The sequence below is a fragment of the Myxine glutinosa genome, chromosome 1 (assembly GCF_964187855.1).
Source record: "Myxine glutinosa chromosome 1, kmMyxGlut1.1, whole genome shotgun sequence".
NCBI lineage: Eukaryota > Metazoa > Chordata > Myxini > Myxiniformes > Myxinidae > Myxine > Myxine glutinosa.
Window position 1 is genome coordinate 246722571 of NC_136261.1, and position 26040 is coordinate 246748610.

The window sequence follows — 26040 nt, forward strand, 5'->3', positions numbered from 1 at the left end:
AGGGTTATAGAACAAAGGCTCGTGTGCCAGCATTTTCGTTACATATGTGTCCGCCTGACGACTCACAGAAAGGCTCTGCCAGGCATTTAAGAGGCTTTGGTAAAAAGCAGGGAGAACCGATATGTCGACATGTTGGAGGTTCATTTGAAAAAGTTCAAAACCGTACCCGAGCCTACCCGCTCGCTGCAGTACAAGGCGTGCAGGGAGCCGGCCTGGCAGATGTTCCATGTAGAGGAGACGTTGAATGGACCGCAGCCGGAAGGCCATTAGGCGGGCTTTGATGTCGACGAGGTTGTGGCCACCCTCAGCCGAGGGGCGACATATCACATCGGGTCGTAGCCAGTGGTAGCCTCCCCAGAAGAAGTCCACCAGTTTGCCCTGGAGTGCTTTGAGTAGGGCCTCCGGCGGTTGCAGGCAGATGAACCTATGCCACAACATTGTGGCAACTAAGTTGTTGATCACTAGCACACGGCCCTTGAAGGACAAATGAGGTAAAACCCTTTTCCATCGGTTCAATCTTTCTCCCACTTGCTCAATTACCCCGTCCCAATTTCTCTGAGCATACTGTGGGGAACCAAGGAATATGCCCAAGTACTTAATTCCCTCACTTCCCCACAGCAACCCTGCGGGGAGGGATGGGGGCGGCTGTGGTACAGGCTGAAGAAGGTTGCGATAAAGGGAGGGTATCCATAACGTTTTGCTCTTGTTCCAATTGATTTTTAAAGAGGAGGCAGCGTGAAACTTTGATAGGCACTCAACAAGGATATCAATATCATCCTTATCTTTTACAAAGATGCAGACGTCATCCGCATAAGCACATAGGGTTAGCGGTGCACTCATGGGAGAAAGTGCTATTCCAGAAATCTTCTCTCTCAGTAGATTGAGAAGAGGCTCTAAAGAAAGAGCAAACAATAAACCAGAGACTGGGCACCCTTGCCGAACCCCTCTCCGAACCTTGATGGGGGGAGCCAGCACATTATTAATCTTAATTAAACTAAATACATCTGTGTATAGCAAGGAAATGTAGGAACGAAAGTTTGCTCCGAGGCCGCATGCCTGTAACACATGATGCATAAACTTATGGTCGATACTGTCAAATGCCTTTTCAAGATCAAGCGACATCATTCCAAAGTCTTCTTTAACACGGTTACCATCAATGAGATCTCTGATTAAAGAAATATTATCATGGATGGATCTTCCAGGAACACAGTAACTCTGTTCTGGCAGTACTAGATCACCAATAACCTTTTTTAGTCGATTAGCTAGTACTTTTGAAAAAAGCTTGTAGTCCGTGCACAGCAGGGAGATCGGTCGCCAGTTCACCAAAAGTCGGGGATCTTCAGTTTTCGGGAGCAAGCACACTACGGCTCTTCTTAGACTCAGCGGCATTATACCAGTCTGTATAGAAGTGTCCAAAACATTCAGCAACTCAGGGCCTAAAAGGTCCCAAAATGTCAGAAAGAATTCGGGAGGTAGACCGTCAATACCCGGAGCTTTCCCTGAATCCATGGCAGCAAGAGCACAGGTTAGCTCAAGGAGGGTGATTGGTAGGTCAAGCTCCAACCGTTGAGCCTCAGTTAGGGAGGGGAGGTGAGAGGTTAAATCCATCATTGTATCATTACAAACAGTCTGCTCCTCAAAAAGTTTTGTATAGAATTCAATAATGTTTAGTCTAACATCATCCTCGTTGACAACAACGTTGCCTCTTGAGTCCAAAACAGAAGAGATTAGCCGTGATGGCTTGCTTAAGGATTCTAAATGAAAGAAAGACTTGTTTGGGGTGTCTGATAATTTTACATTCTGTATTCTAAGTCTAATTAATGTACCGGCTGCTTTCTCTTGAACTAACTCCCTTAAAAGAGCTTTCTTTACAAGCAATAACCGGTAATTGGCGTCATTGTTTTCATGAGCCAATTTACTCTCCAATTGTAGAATATCCAATTCCAACCGGGCCATTGTAAAGTGCTTGTCGTTTGTGCTGTGTGATTGGAAACATTGACAAAAAACCCGAATTTGAGATTTCATGTTATCCCACCATATGCTGGATGAAGAAAAGGAAGATTTCTTTGCTACGAGACTTGCCCAGAAAACACGAAAGGCTTCTTTAAACATACCATCTTCTAGAAGTCTAACATTAAACTTCCAATAAGCGCTCCTATTTGCGGGTTGAGGAAAGGAAAGGTTTAGGGTTACCATATGATGGTCTGAAAACACGGAAGGAAAAAGATTTGAAGAAACCGCAGTATTTTTAAAGGGTACGTTGATGTACCATCTGTCAAGCCTTGCCAAGGATACTCGACTATTGGCGCATCGACACCAGGTGTACTGGGATGTGTTTGGGTGGTGCAACCGCCAAACATCAACGAAGCCCATTGTGCTAAAAAAATTGGATAAGTGTACATGGGACTCAGGATGGGGTTCGACAGAGTTTCTGTCAACCGATGGGTCGAAGGTGCAATTGAAATCACCTCCGACACACACACAATGATCAAAATCAACCGATCTTAAGTGATTTATCATTGAGGTGAAGAAGGACTTACGCTCTACGCTATCACTTGGCGCATACACATTAAAAATGGTGTAATGGAAGTTATGGCTTACTAGTTTGAGAGAGCTAAGCCGACCATTTATTACCTCCTGAAAATGGCATGATTCACACACCAGGCCTGGCTTCAGCAAGAAGCCGATTCCAGCAGATGAAGCTGATAAATTGCTGAAATAGCATTGGCTCTTAAAAAGTTGATGCCAGTTATGTTCCACATTAGGTGTGATGTGAGTTTCTTGAAGTAAGATCACATCCACCTTTTTCCGTTGAAATATGTTTTTTACTTGAACCTGGCGGAGGTGGTTCGCACCACCACCGTTAATATTTAAAGTTGCAAGTTTTATAGTTTTCATCCTGTATTGATGAAATCAGCCTGTGGCTGGGAACACTCTACACCTGCACGTGTGATGAATTTTCTTAACCTGTGGTATTGTGACTTATTCAGGTCAAATTGTTCAGGCGTTTTAATTATGGATTTTGCAGTGTGGATGAATGCAACCAAATCGGCAAAATAGTCTTTAATGACTATGTTACGCTGTCTGTACGTTTCGGCTAGAAACGACACGATGTGTTGGGGGGGTATCTGTGACTGAGATGCTGATGACTGTGACAGCTCAGTCACTTCCACCTCGTCCTCAGACTCTGACAGGTCTGATAATGTCCCACCTGGATCTTGGGCTTTACTTGCAGCTTTCACGAGCTCCTCTGGATGCATATCCTGAGATTTCGTTGGGTACTCTGGTACACACTCACGAGCAGACTGGTGCTTACTTTCTTTATGTGTGCTTTGGCAAAGGGCTGCAGATCTCTGCATAGCCGGGGTTACGATTTCTGTTTGTAAGACAGAGCAATTTGTTTGGTCACCAGTCCGCTCAGCTACTGGAGGGGGAACCGGTAGGGCTTCGCGTTCAGGCTCAAAAATGGCCGCATTGTTCGGATCAATGTAGGCTTTATTCTCAGAGCCTGGGAAATCAGTAACATCCTCTTTTCCACTTTGGCGTTCGATATTTTCGTTTGCTGTAAACGTTTTGCCCTCTTTTGCAGAGACAGTGTCACTGCCCAAGACAGCCTTCTTTATCGCACCATCGGGGCTATTTGTTAGTGGTGCTTTCCGTTTTTTGGTCAGTATGACAAGTTCTTCATTCATGGGTTCGCCAGCAGTACTAGCATCACCAAGTGCCATCTCACTGGGTTTGGGTAGCACCGGGGCGTCGGGAAGCACGGTCAGGGCGTCGGGAAGCACAGTCGTGGCGTCGGGAAGCACAGTCGGGGCGTCGGGAAGCACAGTCGGGGCTTTGGGAAGCACAGTCGGGGCTTCGGGTAGCACGGTTGGGGCTTCAGGTAGCACGGTTGGGGCTTCGGGAAGCGTAGTCGGGACCTCGGGAAGCACAGTTAGGACATCAGGAAGCACAGTCGGGGCGTCGGGAAGCACGGTCGGGGCTTCAGGTGGCACGGTTTGAGCGCCAGGAAGCACGGTTTGAGCGTCGAGGAGCACGGTTTGAGCGTCGGGGAGCACGGTCGAGGCGTGAGGAAGCACGGTCGAGGCGTGAGGAGGCACGGTCGAGGCGTGAGGAAGCACGGTCGAGACGTGAGGAAGCACGGTCGAGACGTGAGGAAGCACGGTCGAGGCGTGAGGAAGCACGGTCGAGGCGTGAGGAAGCACGGTCGGGGTGTTTTCTTTTTTACAGCCCACATCGGTGTGTCCCAATTTGCCGCACTTCGTACAAGATGCTTTGGGACAAAACCTTTTAACGTGTCCGAAGGCTCCACAAAGGAAGCACGTTAAGGTGCCTGACGAAGCGTACATTTGATATTGACGATCATTTACCGAAATTTTAAACGAGATGTTTAGTCCTGTATCGTCGCCGCGATCAGGAAGCACCATGAATACTTGTCTCCGGAAACTCATAACATGTTTCACTCGTTCATCCCGACATCCCAGGGGAATCATCGAGATTCGGGAAACAACAGTTCCATACCGGGTCAGAACAGCCATTAACTTATCATCTGTGATAAACGGAGCGACATTTGAAATAATAACTTTAATCGCCGGTGTGTCCATCGGGGAAACCATGACGAACTGCCCACCTTTCAATGACAGACCGGTACTAACAACATCATGCACGAACTTCTCGTCCGACACGAAAACAACAAACTTTTGGTTCATCCGCGACGCGGCGCGGACATTTTCATCGCCGATAACATTCCCTACAGCTAGGATAATGTCCTCGGTAGGAACACCTTCGGGAGGGACACACATGAAAGCATGCTTCCTTGTTAGGGTTTCAAACCCTTCCTGCCGTGCACGAACACTCGCCATAACGGCGATGTCTCACCTTTCCACCTTGACCAGGCGGAAAGGACACAAAATAAATAAAGTCGAAATGAAATAATGAATAATAAAGTTCACACGACGCGAGTAAGGTAAACAGCACCGACGGAGCAGGTAGACTGAACCGAACGGGTCTGCTCTCACCTTTGGGCTCTTCTCTCACTCTCTCTGTCTGTCTCAAGGGAGGGAAAGGGGCACAGGTGGTAAAGAGGGACACGACAAAGGCGCGATGGGAAAGGAAGGAATGGGGGGGGGGGGGGGACAACACAACACAAGCACGGAGCTACAGCACACGAACACCAGTGCACGCCATCTTGCCACGCCCAACACACGAACGGCCAGCAGGGGGCGCGAGAGAGGGAGAGAGAGAGAGGGAGAGAGAGAAGGAGTTTTATAGGGAGAGAGAGAGAGAGAGGAGGAGTTTTATAGGGAGAGAGAGAGAGATGAGGAGTTTTAGAGAGAGAGAGAGAGAGAGAGAGAGATGAGGAGTTTTAGAGAGAGAGAGAGAGAGAGAGAGAGAGATGAAGAGTTTTAGAGAGAGAGAGAGAGATGAGGAGCTTTAGAGAGAGAGAGAGAGAGAGATGGAGTTTTAGAGAGAGAGAGAGAGAGAGAGAGAGAGAGATGAGGAGTTTTAGAGAGAGAGAGAGAGAGAGAGGAGGAGTTTTATAGGGAGAGAGAGAGAGAGGAGGAGTTTTATAGGGAGAGAGAGAGAGAGGAGGAGTTTTATAGGGAGAAAGAGAGAGAGAGAGAGAGAGAGATGAGGAGTTTTAGAGAGAGAGAGAGAGAGAGAGAGAGAGAGATGAGGAGTTTTAGAGAGAGAGAGAGAGAGAGAGATGAGGAGTTTTAGAGAGAGAGAGAGAGATGAGGAGTTTTAGAGAGAGAGAGAGAGAGAGAGAGAGAGAGATGAGTTTTAGAGAGAGAGAGAGAGATGAGGAGTTTTAGAGAGAGAGATAGAGTGAGAGAGCGAGAAAGGGAGGAGAAGTTTTAGAGAGAGAGAGAGAGAGATGAGTTTTAGAGAGAGATGAGGAGTTTTATAGGGAGAAAGAGAGAGAGAGAGAGAGAGAGAGAGAGAGAGAGAGAGAGAGGGAGGAGAAGTTTTAGAGAGAGAGAGAGATGAGGAGTTTTAGAGAGAGAGATAGAGTGAGAGAGCGAGAGAGGGAGGAGAAGTTTTAGAGAGAGAGAGAGAGAGAGAGATGAGTTTTAGAGAGAGATGAGGAGTTTTAGAGAGAGAGAGATAGAGAGATAGAGAGATAGAGAGATAGAGATGGAGAGATAGAGAGATAGAGAGATAGAGAGATAGATAGAGAGAGAGAGAGAGAGAGAGAGAGAGAGAGAGAGAGAGAGAGAAAGAAAGAAATTTAGTTTTACAAGCATTAAACGTAACCTGATTAAATTTGGCCCCACTGGGAAATCTTGTCCAAATCCAAATTTAAAAAGTTGGATGTGATCAAACGAGATGTAGATTTAGTGAGGGAAGATGGAGCAGATGGGAAAACCATGGAGGGATGTAATCTCGGGTCATCAGCATACGAGTGCATTTGGTTATTTGTAGAAGAAAGAAGGTCATTGATAAAAAGAAGGAATAGTGGTAGAGACAGGACAGGAGCCTGAGGGACACCGCTGTTGATAGGGAAGGAGGGAGATGTTGAACCATCAACAGTTATGGAGATAGAGTGGTCAGAGAGAAAGCTTTATATGAGAGAGCAGAGTGAAGGAGGAAAGCCGAACGAGGGAAGATTGGATATCAGACCCGATGCCAAACACATTCAAAGGCTTTGGAGATATCAAGGCCAACAACAAAGGATTCCCCAAAGTCTCTCAGAGAAGAGGTCCAGACATTTATAATGTAACAAAGGATATCACCGGAAGATCTTGCCTTGCGAAAGCCATATTGATGGTCAGATAGAATACTGTGAGATTCAAGATGCTTGAGGAAACGGGAATTGAGAAGACATGCAAATAGTTAGGAAATAGTGGAGGTCAGAGCAATAGAATGGTAGTTGGAAGGGTTTTAACGATCACCCTTCTTTAAAATAGGCTGCACTAAGGTATGTTTCCAGGAAAGAGGAAAAGTTTGTGTTTTCAAACAAAAATGAAACAAACAAGCAAGCACGGGTGCAAGTTCTGAAACGCACTCCTTCAAGACACGAGGACGAATGCAGTCTTGTCCGTATGCCTTGCTTGTGTCCAGAGAGAGGAGTACTTTTTTGACTGCATGAAAAGAGATTGTAGGGAGGGGCATAGGATTGGTAAGGGGAGCATCAGAGGGAGATGGAATGTTAAAGCCATCCAGAGTGGAATTAGAGGGGAAAAGAGAACCAAAAATAGTTGCTTTACCAGATGGAGAAACAGCGATAGGATCAGCAGAACAGAACAGTGAAGGAAAGGTAGAGGATGTAGAGTGACAGAAGTTGTTGGAGATACTTTTATCTAAGGACCAGAAAGATCTATTAGTGGAAGAAGATGAGAGGTTGTCACATTTCTTTTGGATTTTGATTTTTGGAAAGGAATGCTTCGCCTCACGAATAACATGTTTGCAATGATTTCTAGCAAATATGAAAGCTGAATGTGAGTCAGAGGAAGAAGAGTTTTTCCATGTCCGATATGCAGCATCTCTTGCACGAATGGCCGCAGAGCAGGAATTATTGAACCAATAATTGATAGGAGAGATAGACTTGAAAGATAAGGGGATATAAGATAAGCCTCCATTCCTATAACAACTAGAACGGGCATTCGGTAGAGCGCATACCTTCGCCGCAGCTACTGTTCTGTACTTGGCATGGGAGTGTAGGGAACAGAACAACAAAAATACGATTTTGACCTTTTCGTGACCTTGACCTTGACCTTTGACCCGATTGCTCCCAAAATCTAATCAAATGTGTCCCGTATAATAACCAATCATCCCACCAAATTTCATGCAATTCGGTTGAATACTTTTTGAGTTATGCGAATAACATACACACACACACACAGACATACAAATAAATACACAGCGATCAAAACATAACCTTCCGCTTTTGCGAAGGTAATAACTGCAAGAATGTGAGTACGTCTATAAAATACGTACTTGTACAATAAAACCACACAAAACAAGTTTGGGTGAGGGTATGCAATCTTTGATTGCTCGTTTTAGTTATTATTATTAGGGATCCAATCCTCCCGGGATGGATACCTATAGTTTTTGTTGAGATTATTCTCAACAAACAGCTTGTACTTGTCAGCATTCATTGTTCCTTCAATTCCCACCAAATCCCAAACACTAGCAGCAGAAATGCATCCCCAAATCTGAACAGAGCCTCCACCATGCTTCACAATAGGCTGTGGACATACAGTCGTGGCCAAAAATATTGGCAGCCTTGCACTTTTTTCCAAATAGTGCACAATTTCTTCCAGAATATTGTTGAAATTTAAAAACCTTTTGGTATCCACATATGTATTTCTTTGGTTTGCAATAGAACAAAACAGAAAAAGCTGAAAAAATTACGAAATCTTAGCTTATTCCATACAGAAATCCAAAAATATGCCGTAGAACATTATTGGCACCTTTTAGAAGTTGTTAGAAATAATTACGTTTCAAGCAGGCGATTCTCCTTTACTTTGGAATTGAACTCACCTGTGGTGAGTTGCAGGTGCCTGCAATATAAAAAATCACTCCTTCAACCAGTTTGAATGGAGAAAAGAAAGAAAACCAGAGAATAGTCTGAGGAGGTCAGACACAAGATTGTAGCCAAGCATGGACAATCTCAAGGCTACAGGTCCATCTATACAGACCTTGATGTTCATGTGCCCACCGTATGCAATATTATCAGGAACGTTAAGGTCCATGGCACTGTAGCCAACCTCCCTGGACGTGGCCGCAAGAGAAAACTTGATCGAATATTGCAGTGAAGGATTGCTCGAATGGTGGAGAAAGCACATCGATCAACTGCCAAACAGATTCATGCTGACCTTCAGACACATGGTACGACAGATTCAACTCACACCATCCATCGTCAACTCAATGAAAGGGGATTCTATGGTAGGAGACCCAGGAGGATCCCACTGCTGAAAGAGAGACATAAGAAAGCCCGACTGGAGTTTTCCAAAACACACCTGAACAAGTCAAAATCCTTCTGGGAGAATGTCCTGTGGACAGATGAGATCAAATTAGAGCTTTTTGGTAAAGCACATCATCTCTATGTTTACAGAAAACAAAATGAAGCTTTCAAAGAAAAGAACACCTTCCCCACGGTCAAACATGGAGGAGGTTCAGTGATGTTTTGTGGTTGCTGTGCTTCCTCTGGCACTGGGTGCCTTGAATGTGTGCATGGCATCTTGAAATCAGGAGATTACTAAGGCATTTTGGAGCGAATGTTCAACTCGGTGTCAGAAAGCTGGGTCTCCGTCGACGGTCATGGGTCTTGCAGCAGGACAATGACCCCAAACACACTTCAAAAATCACCCAGGAATGGTTCAAGAGAAAACTCTGGACTGTTCTGAAGTGGCCAGCAATAAGTCCAGATCTAAATTCCATTGAACACCTGTGGGGAGATCTGAAAACAGCAGTTGGGAGAAGGCACCCTTCAAATCTGGGAGAACTGGAGCAGTTTGCACAAGACGAATGGGCCAAACTGCCAGTAGAGAGGTGGAGGAAGCTCATTCATGGCTATAGGAAGCGCTTGAATGCAGTTATTTTGTCCAAAGGCCGTGCTACCAAATATTAAGTCTCGGGTGTCAATAATTTTGTCAATGCCATTTATTTTTATTTTCTGATTTAAAAGGACATATTAAGTTCTGAATCAAAAACAAAGGTTCTGTAATATTAACAGTGAAATAAAGAATTGTGGAGACCAAATAGTTTCGTCAATTTCAACTTCTTTTTAGAGAAAATTGTGAGTTATTTGAAAAAAGTGCAAGGGTGCCAATATTTTTGGGCACGACTGTAGGTCACGTGGTATGAGTGAAATCTTGGAAAAACTGAAAAACCGCCATGAAATATTTAAAATCCAATTGTGAAATCAGTTTTATAAAGAGGACGTCATCGGCCACTTGTCCGATCACAGTGGGATTGTATCAAAGTGGGGCAGATTGGATCCCAGTAATAACTGCCTGCAGTTAAGCCTGGTGTTGGCTTAGCGGTTAGGGTGCCGGCTTGGGATCCTAGGATCCTGGGTTTGAATCCCGGTCGATTGCTGAATTAACGCTAGGGGGGTTGACTCAGCCTGTCATCCTTCCGAGGTCGGCAAATTGAGTACCAGCTTGCTGGGATGAATGATCATGGTGTGTACCCCGATTTAGAATAGGTACACCGTATGCCTGCGCATCGGAAGAGCGTGACCAAGGGTCGGCGTCAGGAAGGGCATCCGGCCATAAAAACATCTCCTCAAACAGGGAACCATGATTGTCATGGGGCCCACAAGGCTAACCCCCGCACTAGCGGGGAAAAATGGCCTTAAAACGATCATTCATTCATTCATTCAGTTATTAAGTGCCCCGTCTAGTTATTATTACTATTATTATTATTATTATTATTATTACATCTTTCCGTAATGAATCCGAATTAGAATTGTTCTCACTCTAATACAGTTTACAGCCTAGACTGGATTAAGTTAATTTTTATATTATGAATTCATAATAATAATAATAATGAATTTATAGTCATATATATGCGATACAAGTACAAAGAGAAGTACTTTGACAGTGGGTGCTTTGACAGAAGTACTTTAAGGGTTGGTTTATTGTCACATGAACAGACAAACAGAATTGAGAACTTGTCACCAGCCAAAAAATTACAGAATACACCAAATATAGTGGACTAATAATACTGTACCAGCGATCGGATTCACCTTTGTAGACTCGTCACAAAGGAAGATGTCGTGTTAATCAAACGAATCCAGCATAACGCTGGCTAAAGAAAAGTCATTTACCATTCAAGATAAACAATCCCGATACCCTTACCCCAAAACACAAAATGACATTTGTCGGATCAATTTATTTTTGGTATGCAGAGCCTGGTCTCAATATTCACGGTACATACTACAAATGCTGTGTTCTATTTGCGTTGAAAATGGACATCTTGATAGGGTTAGCCAACACAAACATTGTGCAATATTCTACAGATGATCATTGTGGAGATTGTGACTTTGTACAGAGTTAAACATCTCCGTGATTTGTGCATCTGTTACACCTCTGCGACTTAGTCTGCCAACGAGGCCCAGCTCTAATGTTTCGGTCACCGAGTGGTATTCAACAGAGACTGCACGGATCAAGTCTGCCTCGGTCCTAGTATAGCCTTCGAGGAGGAGTGAAAGTCAGAGTTCACTGTTGAACCTTTGCTATTAGTTCAGCGAAATTTGTCTAAAAGACTTTTCCTCTTAACAAGATTCCACAGCACTTGCATACTGATGTATAAGAGCAAATGACCCATTAAAGCGCGGCGTTACGCGCGCTGCTTGTGAGCAAGGAGGAAGCAGACAAGCGGTAACATATAAACGTCTTTATTGTAAGACTACACTGTAACACTGAAATGCTCCGGGCTGGTCGCCCGGTGTATATCATGAGGCCACGCCTACCCCTTGGGCGTGGCCACCGCCCACTTGGTGCGTGGAATGATGTCACCACGCCAGTGGGCTTTTGTGTCCGCCACACGCGCCCCCCCAGAATTCCCGCGCACCTGGAGGGCCAGTTTGCGGGGCAGACGAATGACCCGGCCGAAGCGCCCCCTGGCGATCGGCGGCGTCCGGGGTGCAGGGATGCCAGGTGGGATGCCCCTGGCTGCCCCTGGGATGGGTGCAGGACCGGGGGGCGGCGTGGCGGCAGGGCTGGGCGGTGCGGGGGGTCCGCCCGCAGGAGGGCGGCCCCGACGTGGGGGTCGGGCCACTGGCGGTGGATGGTCCACATCGAGGTGGGCCGGCTTGAGGCGGTCTACCGAAACGCGGTCAGGAGTACCGCCGATGTCCAGGGTGAAGTGCTTCGCCCCGGTCTCCAGCACGCGGAAAGGCCCGTCGTACGGGGGCCGCAGTGGTGTCCGATGGGCATCGTGGCGGACGAAGACGTACTCCGCCGTGCGAAGCTCCGGGGCGACGTGCGTCGGTGGGTGCCCGTGGCATGCCGTTGGCACCGGGGCGAACCTCTGGGCGGTCTCTTGCAGAGCGGAGCGCTGCTGTGCCGTGGACCATGGTGCCGTGGAGTCGGGGAGGAACTCGCCCGGCACCCGCAGCGGTTGCCCAAAGACCAACTCCGCCGCGGATGCGCGCAGGTCCTCCTTGGGCGCCGTCCGGAGGCCCAGCAGGACCCAGGGGAGCCTGTCGACCCAGCCGCCGTCGCGGAGGGTGGCCCGGAGCGCGGCCTTCAATGAGCGGTGAAATCGCTCACACAGGCCGTTAGCCTGGGGGTGGTAGGCCGTGGTTCGGTGCAGCCGGACCCCGAGCCCCTGCGCAACAGCCCCCCAGAGCTCCGAGGTGAACTGGGGGCCGCGGTCGGATGAGATGTCTGAGGGGGCGCCGAACCGGGCGACCCAGGTGGCGATGAAAGCCTGCGCGACATCGGCCGCCGTTGTCGACGCCAAGGGCACGGCCTCCGGCCACCGGGTTGTGCGGTCCACCATGGTGAGGACGTAGGTGAAACCCCGCGAGGGGGGCAGAGGTCCCACCAGGTCCACGTAGACGTGGTCAAACCGGCGTTCCGGCACCGTGAACGGGGCCAACGGGGCCTGGGTGTGCCGGTGCACCTTGGCGCGCTGGCACGCGAGGCACGTCCTGGCCCAGCCGCGGACGGCCTTCCGGAGGCCATGCCAGACGAACTTGTCGGCGATCAGCCTTTGGGAGGCCCTCGCGCCCGGGTGGGACAGGCCGTGGATGGCGTCAAACACCTGGCGCTGCCAGCCCGCGGGCACGATGGGGCGAGGACGCCCGAGGGAGACGTCGCACAAGAGGGCCACGCCCGCGCCGTCGAACGGCACCTCGGTGACGCGGAGGCCCGTGACGGCGGTCCGCAAGGCCTGGACGTCGGGGTCAGTGGCCTGGTCCGCTGCCATCCGGGCATAGTCGATGCCGAGGTGGACTGCGTGGGCGACGGCCCGGGAAAGGCAATCCGCCACCGGGTTGTCCTTCCCCGCGACGTGCTGGATGTCCGTCGTGTACTCGGACACGGCCGAGAGGTGACGCTGCTGCCGGGCCGACCACGGCTCGGTGACCTTGCCCATCGCGAAGATCAGCGGCTTGTGGTCGACGAAGGCAGTGAACGCCCGGCCCTCGAGCAGATGGCGGAAGTGCCTGACCGCCAAGTGAAGTCCGAGCAACTCGTGGTCGAAGGTACTGTAACGGCGTTCGGGCGGGCGAAGCTGCCGGCTAAAGAACGCCAGCGGTTGCCAAGCTCCACGCACCCATTGCTCGTGCACCGCGCCCACCGCGTAGTCCGAGGCATCGGTGGTGAGGGCGATCGGTGCATCGGCGCCGGGTGCGCGAGCATGGTGGCGTTAGCCAAGGCGAGCTTCGCGCCCGTGAATGCCGTGTCCATCTGCTCGGTCCAGGTAGCGTCGCCTTTGCCCGGCTTACCTCGGAGAGCTTCGTGCAGGGGGCGCAGGAGCTGGGCGATACGGGGCAGGAACCGATGGTAAAAGTTCACCATGCCCAGGAACTCCTGCAGCCCTCTGATCGTGCGGGGGCGCGGAAACCCCTTCACCGCCTCCACCTTGGCCGGCAGGGGGACGGCTCCGTGCCTGGTGACACGGTGCCCCAGAAAATCGATTGTGGCGGCGCCGAACCGGCACTTTGCGGGGTTCACAATCAGGCCATGCTGGCCCAGGCGTTCGAAGAGCGTGCGGAGGTGGCGTAGGTGCTCTTCGCGGGACGCGCTGGCGACGAGGATGTCGTCCAGGTAGACGTAGACAAAATCCAAGTCGCGCAGGACGCTGTCCATCAGTCGCTGGAACGCCTGAGCCGCATTCTTCAGACCGAAGGGCATGCGCAGGAACTCGAAGAGTCCGAATGGCGTGATGACCGCCGTCTTCGGGACGTCCTCCGGCCTGACGGGGACCTGATGGTAGCCGCGTATGAGGTCCACCTTCAAGAAGAAGGACCTGCCCGCCAAACGGGCGGAAAAGTCCTGAATGTGAGGGACGGGGTAGCGGTCGGGAGTCGTGGCGTCATTGAGACGGCGATAGTCCCCGCACGGTCGCCATCCCCCGCCGGGCTTCGGCACGATGTGCAGCGGCAACGCCCAAGCGCTCTCTGAGCGCCGAACGATGCCGAGTCGCTCCAGGGTAGCGAACTCCGCTTTTGCCACCGCCAGCTTCGTCGGCTCGAGGCGGCGTGCCCGGGCGTAGACCGGTGGCCCGACGGTGGGGATGTGATGGGCCACCCCGTGCTTGACGGCCCCCGCCGAGAAGGTGGGCCGCGTGAGGGCCGGGAAGCCGGCGAGGAGGCGGGTGAATGCGTCCGCTGCCGGAAGCGTACAGACCAACGTGGCCGGAACCGAATCGTTCGGCAAGCCGCTTGGCAAGCCGCTCGTTGAGCTGGGCAACGCACAAGCGAGTGAGCTGAACGTCTCGGCCTGGACAAGCCGTCTGCGCTTGACGTCGACCAGGAGCCCATTAGCGCACAGGAAGTCCGCGCCAAGCAGTGCCATGGGCACGTCGGCGGTGACGAACGTCCATCGGAAAACCTGCCCTCCAAACCGCAGAGAGAGGCAGCGTTTTCCGTACGTACGGATGGGCGTCCCGTTCGCGGCAAGCAGCGCGGGGCCCCCACCCGCGGCGTGCTTGTCTGACGTGCCGGCGGGAATGACACTCACCTGCGCTCCCGTGTCGCACAGGTAACGGCGCCCGGAGAAGGTGTCCGTTATGAACAGCAGGCTGCTCGAACGGCCGGCGCTCATCGCCACTATTGAGAGCCGGCCCGGGCGTTTCCCGACCCATTGAAGGAGCACGGCGGATGACACCGCCGAGCTTCATGGCCGAACTTGGCGTGGAACCAGCACCAGGTGGTGGAGCTGGAGGAGCGTGGCTGGCTCCGCCAGGCCGGTGGAGTTGGCGGGTTTCCCCGCGGTGGCGGTTTTCGCCGCGGCGGTGGGCGGGGCGTGGCGGCGTTCACGAGGTGCGTATCAGCATGCTGCTGAACATCAGCGCGCTGTAGAAGCTGATGCTGTGGAACATGCTGCTGAACATCAGCGTCGAGGGCCGTGACGGCCACGCCGACGCACCTGTCCGCCTTGGCGGCCAATGCTCGGGGTTCCGTTAGCTCGGTCCCGGCCAATGCGAGGCGAACCTGCGCTGGAAGTTGGCGCCGGAAAAGCGCCCGGAATAGCGAACCGGGGGCTTCGTCGCCCAACAGTGACAGCATATGGTCCATTCGGACCGACGGGCGCGTCTCACCGAGCTCGGGGAGATCCAGGAGGCGATCGGCCCGTGCGTCGTCCGTGAGGCCGAACGTGGCTAGGAGTAGCCGCTTGAGTGCCTCGTACTTGTGGCCGTCCGGTGGGTGGCGAAGGACGGACACAACTCGAGCGGCCGTGCCGGGCCCGAGGGAGGCGACGACATGGCAGTAGCGCAGGTCGTCGTGGGTGAGGCGCCGAAGCTGAAATTGGGCTTCGGCTTGAACGAACCAGACTTCGGCCTGGGCCTCCCAAAATTCGGGAAGTTTAATCGCCATTGCCTTGTCGTTGGCCATTGCAATGGCGTCGTGTTCGGAAGGATCGCTACGGCAGATCCAACGTCGAGGGTCACCAGTAAAGCGCGGCGTTACGCACGCTGCTTGTGAGCAAGGAGGAAGCGGACAAGCGGTAACATATAAACGTCTTTATTGTAAGACTACACTGTAACACTGAAATGCTCCGGGCTGGTCGCCCGGTGTATATCATGAGGCCACGCCTACCCCTCGGGCGTGGCCACCGCCCACTTGGTGCGTGGAATGATGTCACCACGCCAGTGGGCTTTTGTGTCCGCCACACCATCATAATGTGCAAACATATCCAAGTGGTTTTGTAAAATGTTTTGCCTTGGGACTGTATTTAAGAATTATAATTGATCCTACCTGATACACCTCTTGAGGAAAGCCAATCTCTTCTCTGGGTCCCTCATGGCTACGTGTTGTTTGTATTCAATCAACTGTGAAGAAGAGGGGAGGTGGGGGGGGGGGGGGGGGGGGTGCAGAAACCTATCAACAAATGTTCACTTGCTTTTTCCATAATGAAAATATCATAATCAACATCACATCATTGCGAGTCAGACTAGTATATCTAAACAAACCACGAGTCACATGAGTCACAGTAAGAAATGACTGTACTAGATTTTTGCTCACATGATCAACAAGAGTAGTTCAAGCTTTCTTACGAGACATTCTCGTGCTAAGTGTATATTGATGTGGTTGACCGATTCAAAATGTGGCTGCACTTGTCCCACTGGTGTGGTGGCATCAGCATGCCAATTAAATTGAAAGTTAAAAAAAAAAAAAAAGTGTTCAAGGCTCATGGAAGAGTTGCGTCACCGAGGGATAACACCGACATATCGATGGAGCAGAGAGAGTTGGTGTACAAGGGAGGAATGAACCTGCAGGCAGAATCATAGTTTAGTACATACAGACAGGACGAGGGAACCAAGTGGGCTAAGAGATGAAGAACATTTAGGAAGACAGAAAAATATGACAAGCAGAGGGTAAATATGGAAGAGGTGGACATCATAGGAGAGTCACTAGCAATACAAATGATCAAGAATATGAATAGGGGATAAAATGATATGGCGATGGCTCACCTCTTTAAAAACAATTTTTTAAAAGCACAGAGAAGAAAATGATAGGACAGACTCGGAGATGATTCGATTCCACAGTTGAGAGAAGCCGGGAACAAAAGAGTGGAGGTGAGTAATCATCTTGGATACGAGGAGGACAACAGGGTACTGTACTATTGAGAAACTCCAATATTAGACTTAGGGCCTTGTATTCTACTGCTTACTGGGTGGGCTACAAGGTGAGATCTGGTGACACCAGCCCACAGCGGATATCCATACCCTATAATACTGCTGATGTAAGCTTTGTACGGTGTTAAGGAGCTGAGAGCAGCTAAGTAATGACTTGGCTCTGCAAAGGATTTCAAGGGGCCTCTGTGTCCTGGAGGCCAGTTTGGATATGTCAATGGCTCAGGAAAGGTCTTGTTTGTCCAACGGGCTCCAAAGATTGCTCTTCTGCTCGAGCACAATTCTGGAAGTAAACTTGAGGGTGAGGGAGACTGCCTTTATGTAAAGTGTAAGTGCGTTGGACTTGGAAGTGACATGGATGACATATTCCAGGTGGTTGACCAATTCTCTAAACTGGCGGACAAAATGTGGCTGCAGACTTCAAGTCACTGGAGTGAGACTTTCTGACAAAGAATGCAGTCATATGCAGGTTTTTCCAAAGAGACCGAGAGGTCACTAATGTAAACTAAAAACAGGATAGGTCTCAATATCCAATATAGCCCCTAGAGTAAAGGGTAGAAGACAGAACACCAGCCACAGCCAATCATTGCTTATGATCAATAAGAAAATCTCCCAGCCAGTCAAGGAGAGTACAGTCCGTACCTTGAAATGCCCTTTGCAGAAAGTTCAATGATCAAGTTTGGGTGCTAGATGGTTTGGGGGATGTGCAGCGAGACTGCTATGATCTCTTGCTTGGGGTTCAAAGTGTCCATCCATTGTGAAGTTATCAGAAGAAGATGGTACAAGCAAGGGGACCCAAGCCTTTTCAGCAAAGACGCATTGCAAGCATTCTGCCTTTTCATTAGCATAGTTCACTCATAACTCCTTCTTTGATGAATGAAGGGATGGAGAAAAGCATGTTCTTGAGAAATATTTAACCAGTTTGCAAAAATAATTATTTAGAAAATGGAGAAAGGACTAAAAGGTCTGGCCTGATCTCAGCGAGCCTAGCGTTGTGCTCCTTCTCTTCTACAGATGGATGCACACCTGTCATATGTCTTGTGAAGAATTGGCCTTCCAGGCCAAGAAGGCAAGATGCTTCCATGATATTGCCTAAACACAAGTTTCTATATACTACAGGGAAGTGAAATTGAGGTGATTCATGGAATTCGGTCAATAAAATGGACCTTAGATATGCTCCGTCTGATAACTCAGCCATGAACGGCTACTGTGAATCTCAAGCAAGAGGCCTGGCTAGCAGGTGATCTGACAATACCCGATATATTACCAGGAGAGGTATACATAGAGGGAGAAAATAAACTTGAGATCCGGGCTTGAAAGTTGGCCGAGTGTGTGAGCTCTGCTACTGTAAAAAAAACAAAAAAAATTTTTCACTGCAACTGCATCCTCATAGGTCATGGGACCCATATTTAGCCAATTAACATGGTGGTGTTCAAAAATTCCACAAATGAGGAACAGAAAACAATGGTGGGTCGATGTCAGCAGAATTGACTTCATAGATTGAGGGATCTCATTGTTGTTGGGTTATTGGGTTACATCTCATTGTTGCTTGGGGATGATACAGCACACACAAAACAAGAGGTTATTGCAAAGAGTAAGATGCAGCCAGAGATGCTACAGAGTATTTATTAGCATAGGAAATGGAGGCACAAGGCTGATGGGGAAGAGTATTACAAACATACACAGCAAACACCACCTCTAGTGCGTGGCACGGGGCTGTCAAGGCATTACATAGAGTATCCACGAAGAGAAAGGAAGAAGTCTGGCACATTATTTGAGAGAAAGCTTTCCCAATATTACACAATTCCAGGTGAGAAGTGAACTGGAAAGAGATTTCATCATGGTTGGACTTGGACCGAGGATGTAAGAGTATCAGATAGACAAGGTCTGAATACAATAAGATGGGGAAGTGTTGCAAAAGGGAGCAGAACGACAGGGAGCAGAGAAAGAGGGACAGGAGTAGGTGGCAGAGAACAAGGGTGGATGAAGGGGAGGGGAGAAAGCAGAATAGGAGGTTGAAGGAAAGAGAAGGATGGAGGGTGGGAGGAAAGATGAAGGGAATGGGGAGCAGCAGAGCAGTGGTAGGTGAGGGTGTTGGTGGGGATGTATGAAATGGTGCAAGGCCAAGCACTGCAATGTGTGCTCACACCTCAAAGTGAGGCTTCAAATACCGCTTGTTGTGCATAAGTAGACACTTGAGCAATAGCTGATCAAGCAAGTTGGTAGGAGTAAGTATAGGAAGTATGTACACAATGGTAGAATGGGGTGGGGTCTGGAGAAGAGCTCAGAAAGCTCAGAAGCGGGAACCTGTAAGGGGGCTGGGGGGGGTTGGGGGGGGTGCATTAAAGTCCCAAACCAATATTCACAACACACACAACAGGCATTTTAAGGCCATTTTCCTTGCTAGAGCGGGGGTTAGCCTCCCCAAAACAATATGGGCAGAAGCTTTTACGCTGACGACTGAACACAAAATACATACTTCTACAACTATGAAAATAAAATAGTGAAACAACACCAGCTGAGCAGCGTCGTGGCCGTGTTAAAAATTAACCCACAATGCACATCTCACTGGTGAATAATAGAATTAAATGTGACCAAAATACATCACAAAATTAACTTGAATTCTCATGACTTGGCTTCGTCAAATCAACGCTCCAATTTTGTAGAGAGGAATGGGGGAAGATCATAGACCTCTGCTATAGATATCCACTTACTGCAGCCTCTTCGGTTCTGCCCAAGGCTCTGCACAAAGACAACAATGAAATAACATCACTTGCATTGTGCTGGCACAGCAAATATACACATCAGAAGAGTAGCAAAGATTGATAGTATTAGCTTTCACTCTTTTTTTTTTTTAAAGCCCACCAACCAATTTGTGCCAACTCTACCCATTTTGAATAAAGCAACAACGAGCAGACTTGGCCTCAGGTGACATTTCATTTGTGTTCCACCGACTTCCTCGAACATATATATTTATTTCATATATAAATTATTAAACATAAAACATATGTTTAATATTTTACAATTTTTTTCTCGAATGTGGATACATAATAAATAGATGGGCCAAAACACGAAATTGAATGTCGTTGTAACAAAATCCCAGTATATATAGACCCGTCAGAAATGTCGAAAACGAAAGGCCGAAATATTTTGGAAATGACAGGTTGGAAACAAAAAGGCAAAATACAATTTGACGTGAATGCGTCAATGGATATGCCTCCGCCCGTATTAGTAGTCAACCCACAATTACATTTCAATACTATTAATCAAGAATTATTAATTATTTTAAAAATTATTTAATTATTATTACATTATTAATTAATTAATTATTATTATTAATATAATATTATTAATTAATTAATCCTTATCTTTCAATTATTTAATTATTAATATTTAATTATTATTTACTTATTTTTTAATATTAATTATTAATTATTTCATTCAGCCAGGCTGAACAGTTTATGTTTTGTATCCCACCGATAGGCCGGATCTGGATTCTGACCTGAATCAAAATCTAATCGGCTTGTTCTCGTCACCAAACCAACTCGTCCACCAAGTTTAGTCATAACTCGACCATAACGTTTTCAAATATCACGTTATATATCGCTTTTCGCCCGATCTCTCAATGGTGAAGAATCACTTGAAAATTTAATAACTCTCGTATTCGAATCCATATTCAGATCTTCCCCAAAATCTAATTGATTTGGTCTTGCCACACACCAAACGTGTCCACTAAGCTTCGTCCAAATCTGTCTATAACTTTTCGAAACATCGTGCTATGTATTGGTTTTAGCCCTATTACTCAATAGTGAAGAATCACTTTAAAAATTCTCTGATCTGGATTTGAATCTTCACTAAAATTGAATAAAGTTTTCCTTGTCATATATGCAACAAGTCCACGAAATTTCGTCTGAATCCGTCCACGAAATTTCGTCTGAATCCGTCCACGAAATTTTGAGATATCATGTTCACAAACAAACAGACAGACAGACAGGGGTGAAAAGAAAACACAACCTCCATCCGAAGGCAACGAGGTAACGAAGGTAACGGCGAAGGTAACGAATAGATTTAAAGAAAAACTACAGGGTGTTTCAAAAAGAGTGATACAACTTTGAACGTTTAGTTACAAAGAAACAGAAACCTCTGGAACGTGAACCAAACATTTTTTTAAAGCTTATGACATGTTATTTTCTATCCCTGATTGATATTGCAGTAAGTCACTGCAAGAGTTAGTGAGAGGCCAAAATCTGAAAATGGCATTTACACAAAATCCTTGTAATTGACGTTCTCGATGTGACCTTAGGCCCTTTCAGGTACCTCTCAGTGATCTCCTCAGGTGGTTCTGCCCCCTAGAAAATGTTGTTGTGGTTGTTGATGGCACCGTTCAAGTGGAAATGGGCTTCATCACTTAACCACATCAGGTTGATCCAGTTTGGGTACCGCTCCATCCTGTCACTGAGCAAATTGCACATATCAAGGCACCTTCTCATGTAATCCTGACTCAGTTTATGCCTAAGAGAGATGATGTATGGGAAAAGCTTCAGTTCCTTAGTGAGGATATGCCAGACTGATGTTGGTTTGATGCCCAGCTCCTGAGAGCGCCGGCAGTGGGACTTCCTGGGACTGTCCACTGCAGAATCCCACACGGCGTCGAAGTTGGCTTGGCTCTTGGTTACTGATGCTGGCCTGCCACTGTTGCCCTTGCTATGGTTGTGCACTGTACCCTTGTGCTCAAAATGTTTCACAATACATTGAATGGCAGAATTTGTGGGTCCATCACGTGTTCTGAGATTGTATTCCCGGCAGAACCTCCGGCGGGTGTGTACATATGATTTCGTCTCATACCACAGAGCCACCACTTTTATCTTCTGCTCCACTGTCAATGGCATAGTTGAGCTACGGAGCTAGAAATCCCAGAGAACAAACACCACAACAACACCACCAAACACTGAAAAGGAAAACGGTTTAGGTCAAAAAACAAAGAAATGACAAGAAGTCAAAGTTGTATCAATCTTTTTGAAACACCCTGCTAAATCAACTAGTAGTTGGTCGTCCGGAATAAATAAATCATTCGCAAACATTACCTAAATATAATGATTAATAATGAGCATGCAGTTCATTATTACCGGTAACCCCTTTCTTCAGTCTATGATGTGTTTAGCCATGATAAATAATCAATTAACCTTCCACATGAAGACAAAGCACAACACTGCATGCACATCGTGGGCTTTATTCAGCTCTTTTTGCAGCCCAGCCATGAAGGCATTTGCAATAAAATAGCAGTTTAATCCAGCCTGTGATTACACGATGCTGATTATATTATTAGTCGGTGAAAGAAAAATAAGTGAGAGACTTGAATAATCGTCAACCACACCTGCTCCCTCCTCCAACCTCACCCCCCTTCCCTCCCAATAACAAAAGTTCACTCACGTGAGAAGCTCCAACAATGTCCTCTCATCCGATTGCTTTCTCAGAAGGCTCACATAGTGATTCACGGCTGTTGGACGGCTGATTAGTTCAGCAAAAAGAATCTCTGAAATTGGTGGATGGGAGCGGAACATTGTATGAAAGGTTTTCACGGTGGATTAAAGATTAAACAGCATTCCCTTGCAATTTCAAAATAACAACACAGGAATGTTTTTACAACCAATCTTCCAAAGTAAATTGCTTTATGAAGACCGAAAATAATTTTCCATTAGGGAGATGTAGTTGTTTATTTATTACAGGCAGAATTTCAGTTGCCTCGAGGCACAAAGAGATCTTCCATAAACCTGATACCTTGTATTCAAAAGAAAAGCACCAATTGCAAACAGGTACCATAATAAAGGTAAACCAGGCAAGGAAGGCCAATTAGCCATTAGTGAGCCAGTTAGGATTTCACTGGCAATCCAATAATTACGTGATAATTCTCCAATGACTACAGCTGGGTTTCCAGAAACTGAGAATCAAAGTCTTTAAAATTACTGCCTTTTTCACCTTCTTTTCTGAATCTTTTTTTATCTTTCCAAATTACCTCCTCCCATGTATAGATAGGTATGATGGAACCAGTGACAAAGACGAAACGCATTTACCTTTTCTCAAAGAAGTTTTCAAATATATGAGGATCTGTTTGAAGAAGGATGGCAAATTAATACAAACTGCAACTCAGCACTAATGGATTTGATGCTGTACTTTTGTACTTTAATCATTTTTGACAGAAAAGAACACAAAAGACAAAAAGAAGTCAAGTGATAAATTGCTGCCCTGATCTACAAAGAAGCATGACATTGGCAGTGTAAATGTGCCTCCAGTGAAGATGCAACCAGCAGCAAGTTGCTAAATATTGTTACGGATTTGTCACTTCCACCTTTGTTGTTATTATATACTTGTAGGATTTTTTTAGTTTCAGGTAATATTGTTGTTAAGATTTTTGTGTGAAATGGAGATGACTTTAGTAAAAGGTAAAAATCAATGTTTGTGGAGGAAAAAGGAAAACGCGGAAAAGAACCGGAAGGAGGAGGAGGAGGAGGAGGAGGAGGAGAACGGCCATGATGTAGAGATACAGCCGTGAATCGCGTTGAGGCTGCGAGCGGACTTTTTTGATATTGGTTGCGAATGAGTTGAGGCTTTCCGGGGGAGGGATTGCCTGCGACATCGTCCTATATTGCGAGTGCAATTAAACCTGTGTCTCAGGGTTTATCACCATGTGTGTCGTCATTGGAGAAATAAAGCGCCTCCATTACAGGCCTATACGCCATTTTGTCCTCAAATAAGAAGAGGTTGTCTGTTTGGTGCATCTTGTTTTATCGTTGGGATTTCCATATCAACCTTACCGTGTCGAGCGCCGTTGGTTTACATATCGGCTCAATTCCCAAATCGACCTCTCGCCTTGTAACTCCTCGTTTGCCGCCGTGCCGATACCTGCCTGTTCTCGTTGTTCTGCATGACTTCAACCAGCGTGGGGATCCGTGCACTGACTTTGGGGAATGTTACATTCCACTCACATTTGGCGTATCGTTAGTTCATTGCTTTGAGAGCATTGGGGAATGATGGTACCATCATACAGTGCATTCAGAAAGTATTCAGACCCCTTCACTTTTTCACATTTGTTATGTTTCAGCCTAATGCTGAAATACTTTAAATTCATTTTTTCCCTCATCAATCTACACTCAATACCCCATAATGACAAAGAGAAAACAGGATTTTAGAAAGTTTTGCAAATTTATTGAAAAGAAAAAACTGAAATATCACATTTACATAAGTATCCAGATCCTTTGCTATGACACTTGAAATTTAGCTCAGGTGCCTCCCATTTCTCTTGATCATCTTTGAGATGTTTCTACACCTTGATTGGTGTCCACCTGTGGTAAATTCAATTGATTGGACATGATTTGGAAAGGCACACACCTGTCTATGTAAGGTCTCACAGCGGAAAGTGCATATCAGAGCAAAAACCAAGCCATGAGGTCGAAGGAACTGCCGGCAGAGCTCAGAGACAGGATTGTGTCGAGGCACAGATCTGGGGAAGCCTACAAAAAAATTTCTGCTGCATTGAAGGTTCCCAAGGGCACAGTGGCCTCCATAATTCTTAAATGGAAGAAGTTTGGAACAACCAGGACTCTTCCTAGAGCTGGCCGCCCGGCCAAACTGAGCAATCGGGGGAGAAGGGGCTTGGTAAAAGACACATGAAAGCCCGCTTTGAGTTTGCAAAAAAGCACCTAAAAGGACTCTCAGGCTGTGAGAAACAAGATTATGTGGGCTTTCATGTGTCTTTCACTGAGGAGAGGCTTCGGTCTGGCCATTCTGCCATAGAGCCCAGATCGGTGGAATGTTGCAGTGATGGTTGTCCTTCTGGAAGTTTCTCCCATCTCCACACAGGATCTCTGGAGCTCAGCCAGAGTGACCATCGGGTTCTTGGTCACCTCTCTTACCAAGGTCCTCCTCCCCCAATTGCTCAGTTTAGCCGGGCGGCCAGCACTAGGAAGAGTCCTGGTTGTTCCAAACTTCTTCCATTTAAGAATTATGGAGGCCACTGTGCTCTTGGGAACCTTCAATGCAGCAGAATTTTTTTTGTAGGCTTCTCCAGATCTGTGCCTCGACACAATCCTGTCTCTGAGCTCTGCCGGCAGTTCCTTCGACCTCATGGCTTGGTTTTTGCTTTGATATGCATTGTCAGCTGTGAGACCTTATATAGACAGGTGTGTGCCTTTCCAAATCATGTCCAATCAATTGAATTTACCACAGGTGGACTCCAATCAAGGTGTAGAAACATCTCAAAGATGATCAAGAGAAATGGGAGGCACCTGAGCTAAATTTCAAGTGTCATAGCAAAGGGTATGAATACTTATGTAAATGTGATATTTCAGTTTTTTCTTTTTAATAAATTTGCAAAACTTTCTAAAATCCTGTTTTCTCTTTGTCATTATGGGGTATTGAGTGTTGATTGATGAGGGAAAAAATGAATTTAAACGATTTCAGCATAAGGCTGCAACATAACAAAATGTGAAAAAAGTGAAGAGGTCTGAATACTTTCTGAATGTATGTATTGTATGTACTGTATGTATTGTTCATTTGATGCAAGTGATATTTTCATTGTACTTTCTTTAATAGTGTTATTATTGTGTATGTGAGATTTATTAATACAATTACTTGTTTTGTTCTATAATTGCATTGGTGCGGTTTTCCCATGGTTTATTAGAAAATGCAAAATAACAAATATTTCTGCCGTGTTCCCGGTCCAGACTCTGAGGTGCACCGTAACCGGGGTTTGGGGAGGTAATACGTAAAAATATGCAGGATGATGACGATATGGTCTAAAACAAAACTAACCGAGAACGGCACTCAGTAGGGTACATTCCTCCGCTAGGCTGAACAGTTTACGTTTTGTATCCACAGATCGGCCAGACTTGCATCTGGACCTGAACCAAAATCTAATCAGCTTGTTATTGTCACCTACCCAACTCATCCACCTAGATTTGTCATATCATGTTATGTATCGTTTTTGGACCCATCTCTCAATGGTGAAGAATCACTTTGGGAATTAAAAACTATTCGTATCCAGATCTGTTTCTTTACCAATATCGAATCATTTCATCCTTGCCACACACCCAACCAGTCCACCAAGTTTCATCAGAATCAGTTCATAGCTTTTTGAGATATCCTGCTATGTATCGTTTTTCACCCTATCTCTCAATGGTGAAGAATCACTTAAAATTCTAGTATCTGGATCCAGATCTTCACCAAAGTCGAATCATTCTATCCTTGTCACATACCCAACCTGCCCACCACATTTCGTCT

The 26040-nt window shown here is 47.1% G+C and overlaps 1 protein-coding gene across 1 annotated transcript in view; it reads right to left on the reverse strand.

The window, feature by feature from the left end:
• The window catches only part of VIPAS39 (VPS33B interacting protein, apical-basolateral polarity regulator, spe-39 homolog), a 117130-nt gene that overhangs the window by 49995 nt on the left and 41095 nt on the right, over positions 1 to 26040 (reverse strand). Inside the window, exons 9-12 of the mRNA XM_068129785.2 lie at positions 22836 to 22869; positions 22195 to 22297; positions 19479 to 19506; positions 15887 to 15960 (exon numbers count right to left, since the gene is read on the reverse strand). Coding sequence (XP_067985886.1) covers positions 15887 to 15960; positions 19479 to 19506; positions 22195 to 22297; positions 22836 to 22869 — 239 coding nt within the window. The remainder of the gene's footprint in view (positions 1 to 15886; positions 15961 to 19478; positions 19507 to 22194; positions 22298 to 22835; positions 22870 to 26040) is intronic.